Source organism: Apaloderma vittatum, unplaced genomic scaffold, assembly GCF_000703405.1.
Source record: "Apaloderma vittatum isolate BGI_N311 unplaced genomic scaffold, ASM70340v1 scaffold17287, whole genome shotgun sequence".
Classification (NCBI taxonomy): Eukaryota; Metazoa; Chordata; class Aves; order Trogoniformes; family Trogonidae; genus Apaloderma; species Apaloderma vittatum.
Genome location: NW_009727977.1, coordinates 6,041 through 12,628, shown reverse-complemented (window position 1 = coordinate 12,628; position 6,588 = coordinate 6,041). Strand labels below are relative to the sequence as shown.

The window sequence follows — 6,588 nt, the reverse complement described above, 5'->3', positions numbered from 1 at the left end:
ATTTTGTCTCCAAGGTATTTTATCTGGATTTTGCAAAAAAGAAGCAGCTTTACAAGAGCCAGGTTTATTAAATTGAAGGTAAATGTTAATGTTCTTCCTTCTTATTGATATTGTTAGACAGCCATGAGCATGTGCTGTGTGTTTTTTGAGCATCAAATACCATTTGTCTAAACTGTGGAGGATAATTTATTAATTGATTGATTGAAGTGGAAAGGGAGGCAGAACTGAAAGCCTTCATCCAAGATTTATTTTGGACAGACCTGAAAAGCCACAGGGAAAAAAAACCAACCAAACAAACTTACTTTTTTTATTCTCCCCGTCCTGCCCCATATGGCTCTTGTGATGTAACATCTTTGACTGTTTTATTCCAAAATGAGCAGCATCTTCTACAGTTACGTACAAGTGGCATCATCATTTCTTGGGCAATCTTTGCTTTCGTGAAGACACACAGAGTGGGATCTAAACACACTCGTTAGCTGCATTAAAATGCATGAGTAGAATGTTAGAAATACTTCCACCTAGCTACTGGAAATGTCTCACCAGGTACAGAATCTGTTATCAGTCTGCTTCAAGTCCTAGGTGCCTTTAACATGTTCTTACTCTGCAGAACTGTTTAATAGTCTCTCTTGCAGCAAGATCGCTGTGTCACACCAGAACCTCACGGAATTTGAGAGTCCACAGGCCACTTAGAGCCATCAAAACTTGCTGCAGATAGCTAAGCATTTCCCCATATTACTGTATGCCCTTAGATTTAAGGAAGTGTTCTCGATGCAGGGATTAGAGATGCAGTATCGTATGCTTGCTCTGCTTTTGTTCTCCCCTCATCATCCACTTCTGTTTCAACCTGTGTCACTTACGCTGACCGGAATCACTGTGACTGCTCTTATGTTGCATTCTTATGTACTTGGTTTTGCAGAACAACCTGGGCAACAACAACCCTCTGCTTGGGACAGCGTTTCATTTTCATCTTTTGCAGGTGTCAGATATTCATATCAGTAGATTTCAGGATCCCAAACGAGCTGTGGACTTCGAAAAATTCTGTTCTGATACAATTGATGTAATTCAGCCAGCGCTTGTTCTAGCAACAGGTAAGCAATTCAAACGTGTGAATTTCCTGTTGAATGTGCTGTCAAAGGAAAAGCAAATAAGCAAAATTCTAGGATCTCAAGAGAGAATTGTAAAGCCTCAAGGTATCTTAAGTGATGGAAATGGAATTGCAGCTGAAGGTAGACTTCTAGAAGAAGAAGAGAATAACTTCTCAACTCAAGAGAATTAGTTTTGTTCAGTATTTTGAGTCTGACAGTGAGTTTAGCTTGTATTGTATGTAACAAAGACACTACATCTTAGTCCTTGCTAGCTGCTAACATCCTTCCCTCTTATCCTCCTGGTAGTGATTCTACATCATTCTTCATATCTGAAGTTATAGAAGTGAGAAGTATTTCTGATTAGCCATTAAGAGTGAGTTCCTGTCTCAGAACAATCCCTGTTCATTTGTATGAAATTGCCCTGTGAGCTCCTGTAAAGTTTCGTTGCTGGTTTCCATTTAAACATGTACCAGGGCAGGTGCAATAAACCTTGCCATTTCATTTGACAGCTCTTGTTGGTATTGAAATGGATTACGTTACATCAAGCAAATGAAAAATACTTAGAGCTAGGCTTTAGAATCTTAATGCTAGACCTGGACTTTTGTTTCTACAGGGTTGTTTCTACTTATCTGCTGCTTGCTTTTTCAGTTAAGAGTTCAGAAATAGCATTTGTCTTTTTACTAGCAATGCAGAGAGGCTTTCCTATATGAACAGAAGTGGGAATACTTTGAACTTTAATTGGAGCTCAAGGGGATGCAGAATGTGTGCAATTAAACATGTGTTACAAGGCATTTACCCTTGTAGTAACCTCTCAGACCGCATGGCAGGAACATCTGGGTTGCACACAGGAGGCCTACAGCCACTTGGGCTGGGAGGCCTGGATTGCATGCTTACCTAGTTACAGTATTTATGTCAGCTGTGTAGGCCTCTAGTTGTATCTCACCTTTGTATGCTTCCAGGTGACCTGACAGATGCTAAGACAAGAGATAAACTGGGATCTGAGCAGGTGGAAATAGAATGGAAAACTTACCAGTCAATCCTGAAGAGATCAAGAGTCATGGAAAAAACCAAGTGGATAGACATCAAAGGGAATCATGGTAAGAAGGAAGTGAAACATCTTTTTCTTTCCTGTGATTACAGAGCTCATTTAGGCAAGTTAGAGTATAGAGGTAAAGTGTTAGCACTTCCTAGCAGGTTAGTTAGAAGGGCTTGCCATCCGCGTGTCTGCTCTGCTGAGGGCACACTTCATTTACAGACACTTACTGGGGTACCAGGGAAGTAAGAGTCTTAATTTATTGCGTTTTCATTGAATTATTCGTCACAGTTGTCCCTACATTCTAAGCATTCAAACACACACTAACAGCCTTGCAGGCTGTATAATCCCGCTGTGACAGGAAGGGCAAAACTAGAAAGTCTGGTACTGGGGAAAACAGAAAGGTACATGCTGTTGTCATATACAGCCCATACTCCCATTTCCCTAAGACTTTTATTACCAGCTTTAATGGAGAGGTGGACCCCAGTTGCACTAAAAACCTCTCCAAGTTGTTGATGTTGCTACTTTAGTCTGATGCTGTTGCCACTTTAGTCTCCTGTGATGAGTTAGGTCTTTATCCTTACAGAGAAAAAAATCCAAAAAGCTTTCTGACCAAAGTGAGACACATGGTTAACTAGTAGCCACTAAATAGCAATCAGTGTTCCCGCAACAACTTTATCTTTGGATTGAATATCAAATGAGAAAACCATTCCCACTTTTAGGTCAACTGCATCAAGTATATAATGTCTTCTCTGCACAGTTAGACAGCCTGCTTGTCACTTACGTGTTTAAAATGAAATAGCTCTTCAGTGCCTGCTGAGACTGCTTTATCTCAATATTAGGAAATAAAATACTGAGGATAATGACCAACTGATCTGAAAGTTTCTTCTTTTCCCTTTTCTCTTGCTTGTAGATTCATTCAACATTCCACACCTGGATAGCGTTCAGAATTATTACAGGTACTTTATATGCTGTTATATTCAAGGTCAGACTCACTAAACAATATTCTGTTTTCAGTTACCACATATATGCTTTTTCATTGACTTTTCTCTAGTCCAGAATCATATTTGCTCTTCCCTCTATCTTTTCCATTGCTAGTTAGTAGAGCAGAATAGATTGAGAAAATAGACAATTCTTTGTTCATACTTCTTACCTCCTTCCCTCTGTGTTTGTAATTTACTTTTTGTAAATCTGCCCTCTCCTTTTTGAATGAGTAATTCTGATGGCATTCCATAGGTGACAGGAGAACTGGTAGGATTTGCTCCGTCAAGAAATAAAAAAAGGCAATAAGCAAGAGGAAATTCTGCTACTGCTGCTATTTGTAAGATTTGGTGTAGTGTCTGTGTTTTGGGTCTTTTGGAAAATAACTGAAAAGGTTCAGATTTCTTTGATTCAAAATCATATTCCATTAGCCAACAGCTGACCATTGTACATCAGAGTAACTTAAGAGATTTCTAGCAAAATAGCGGAGACAAGACTTGATGTCCTGATACTTCTAGGTAGGCAAGGAAAAAAATAATTTTGAAAAATTCTTTCGGAGACCAACAATAAACACAAGACAATGGTTTGGTTTTTTTCCTTTGCAGATCTCCTTTAATTAAGAGTCATGTGAGATCCCACTATCCTGTCATCTTGCGTATTTGTTTTGCATCATGTATGCTGCTGGGCTATCATTTATCCATAAAAAGTACCGTGTTGCTCAAGGAAAACATATTTATACTAACGGGGTTTTTAAGTGTTTGTGTGCTCACCTGCTGCTTGTCTTTACAATACACCATCTTTGAAATACAGACTTTTCAATGCCATGTTTTTTTATGAAGAGACTTTACTGCAATGACAAGATGGAACAAGATCTAAGGCAAAAAATCTGCCACTTATTCTGTGCAGGTCGTTTTTGTCATAGCTGCAAGCTTTTCTAACGGCAATATTCCCATTTTATTTTGGCAGGAAATACTCTGCCTGGCGTAAAGATGGCTCTTTCCATTACATCCACACCACCTCTTTTGGGAACTATTCATTTATCTGCGTGGATGCCACGCTCAGCCCGGGCCTGAAGAGACCCTATAATTTCTTTGGGGATTTAAACACGGTATTTTATAAGTCTTGGAATTCCATTTTGCTGGCTGTTTTACTTCTGTAGTGGAAGTCATCTTTGACTACATAAATAAGCAGTAGAAAGGATAGAAATATTGCTTACCGAAAATCTTGCTTTGCATTGCACTGTTTATGTATTCATGTTGCAAGGAAGGTGTTAAGTGTTTTGTTTTTGCTTTCTTTTTCCAACACTGGATTTTAGGGAAACGTCTAGTAGTACAGTTGTTCAGGCACAGGCCCCTGAAGCAACTGAGAGTATTCTCTGTGGGGGAAAAAAAAAAAAGAGGATGAATTGCATTCTTCGTTAGTTTCTTTCTGCTTTTCTTTTGCAATTCTTTCCAAATAGCCTGAGTATTAACCAGGTTTGGTTGGTTGGTTGGTTGCTTGTCTTTCAAACACCTGGCTGTTTCAGAATCAAATGGAAGAGCTGTCTCTGATGGCGACCAAAAGTCTGCGCAGCAATCAAACCATCTGGTTTGGCCATTTTCCCACCTCAACAATCATCTCCCCAGCCCCAGGAATACGAACACTAATGAGGTAAGATCTTCCTGTTTTTTCCCTGCATGTTTTCAGCCTGAACTACATTTCTTGCCTCTCCTCACGTACTCATTCATCACATTCCAGTGACGCACCCAAATAACCACAATTCTCATGTTATTTGATCAGCTCTGCCACAGCCTATTTATGTGGACATCTCCACACACTGGGGGGGCTGATGCCAGTCTTGCACAGTCAGCACCGTGGCGGCACTTTGGAACTCGAATTGGGAGACTGGAAGGATAATAGGAAGTAAGTAAATCCCATGTGAGCAAATTAGCGTATGGAGCATACCTGGTTGTACTGTGCTTCCCTTTATGCTGTTTGGAGAATGTGACAGGAGCATTAGATCAGCCTGACTGGTTATTACTAATAAGGCTTTTGAAAAATGCCTCTGTGTGCAAGTTTGGGATTTCTTTCACTATACCAACAGCGTGCTAATAAATTATTTTTTTATTCATTCTTGATGTTTAGAGGTTAAAAAGAAGACATTTCAATGTTCCTTTAATATGTGCTTAGTAGTCAGACAGATAAACTGTAATAAAATTCAGCATCACAACTTCAGAATACCCATGCTTTGCACCAGCTGTTAGAATTCTAGGCACAAATATAGTCTACCTGAGAAATGTTACCTCAGCAGCCTATAAAAAAGCATCTGATGCTACATGGAACTTATAGCAGTCTCTCAGCTTTTATTCTGCAGTAATCCTAGGAAAGGTTCTTGTCTACATACAGGAAGAGAGCACACTGGGCCTCTGTAACCTCCCCAGACGCTGTAGCAATGTTTATTAGATGAACATTAAATTAAAGAATTCAAATGTACCTGATTCATGTGAAGAATTCAGTAGATCTTGACACTGGGAATTTTGAGTGGTGCATCAGTGATTTGTAAGAAAATGAACCTGATCAGAGGTGACTGGCTGTGCAGTTAACAGAGTTGATTAACACAGGACCAACTACAGAAGTGAATAAATGGAAAATAAGTTCCATTTAGGAACTTGGGAAGCATGGGAATCAGCCGTGCATGGAACAGCTTGTGTGGACAGGGTGTTTTTCCTTTCATGACAGGTACCGGATCCTTGCGTTCGATCATGATCTCTTCAGCTTTGCGGATCTGAACTTTGAAGAATGGCCTGTAGTTCTCATCACCAATCCCAAATCCTTCCTTTACAGCAGTTCTGCTCATGAACCATTAGTTAAAATTCTTTATTCCACTCATATCAGGTACCCTGCAATCTCTTGATTTCACAATTTTGAACTATATTTTAATAGTTGGGATCTTTCAGGGCTATACCGTGCATTTATACTTATATTTATATACACGAAAACTTATTTTAAGAGTGTGTGTCCACTGTTCTCAGAATTCACTTTTCTCTGCAAGAAGTTCCTGAGAGGTCACTTTGCATCATATCTGTGATAAAAGGAGATTATACAGTAGTAATTCACGTTTGGTTTGTTTATGCAGTTACTTCCCCTAAAGTAAATTGAAATTCTATATGTAACCAGAACTGATGGAGTTAGATTATCATGTAATCTGTGTTACTAATCTCACATGTTCACATTGCCTCCTCTGGTTTCAGGATTTTGTCTCTGTATTTTTCTAAGTATTTTCTCTATCGGATTTGGACTTCTTAGCCTCTTGTGTTCTCAGTTTTTCGTCTTGTATATATTAAAACACCTTAAGCCCCTGCAAATTTTTATATTGCTTTTAAAGCTTTCCATCTTTCCATTTCTACCTTTTCCATTTATTTTTTTCATTTGTATTTCAAATTGCTATGCCCTTTCTAACATCTTACGTTTGCTGATAGACCAATATGCATGAAATACCTGGCTATATTC

At 39.1% G+C, this 6,588-nt stretch overlaps 1 protein-coding gene across 1 annotated transcript in view; it reads left to right on the top strand.

Annotated features, from left to right (window-relative positions):
- Positions 1–976: 976 nt before the first annotated feature.
- Positions 977–6,588, top strand: part of TMEM62 (transmembrane protein 62) — a gene marked incomplete at both ends in the record, with an annotated part of 11,085 nt that continues 5,473 nt past the window's right edge. The window contains 7 exons of the mRNA XM_009873921.1: positions 977–1,088; positions 2,045–2,182; positions 3,032–3,077; positions 4,066–4,207; positions 4,625–4,749; positions 4,879–5,001; positions 5,818–5,973. Of these exons, the coding sequence (XP_009872223.1) occupies positions 977–1,088; positions 2,045–2,182; positions 3,032–3,077; positions 4,066–4,207; positions 4,625–4,749; positions 4,879–5,001; positions 5,818–5,973 (842 nt within the window). The remainder of the gene's footprint in view (positions 1,089–2,044; positions 2,183–3,031; positions 3,078–4,065; positions 4,208–4,624; positions 4,750–4,878; positions 5,002–5,817; positions 5,974–6,588) is intronic.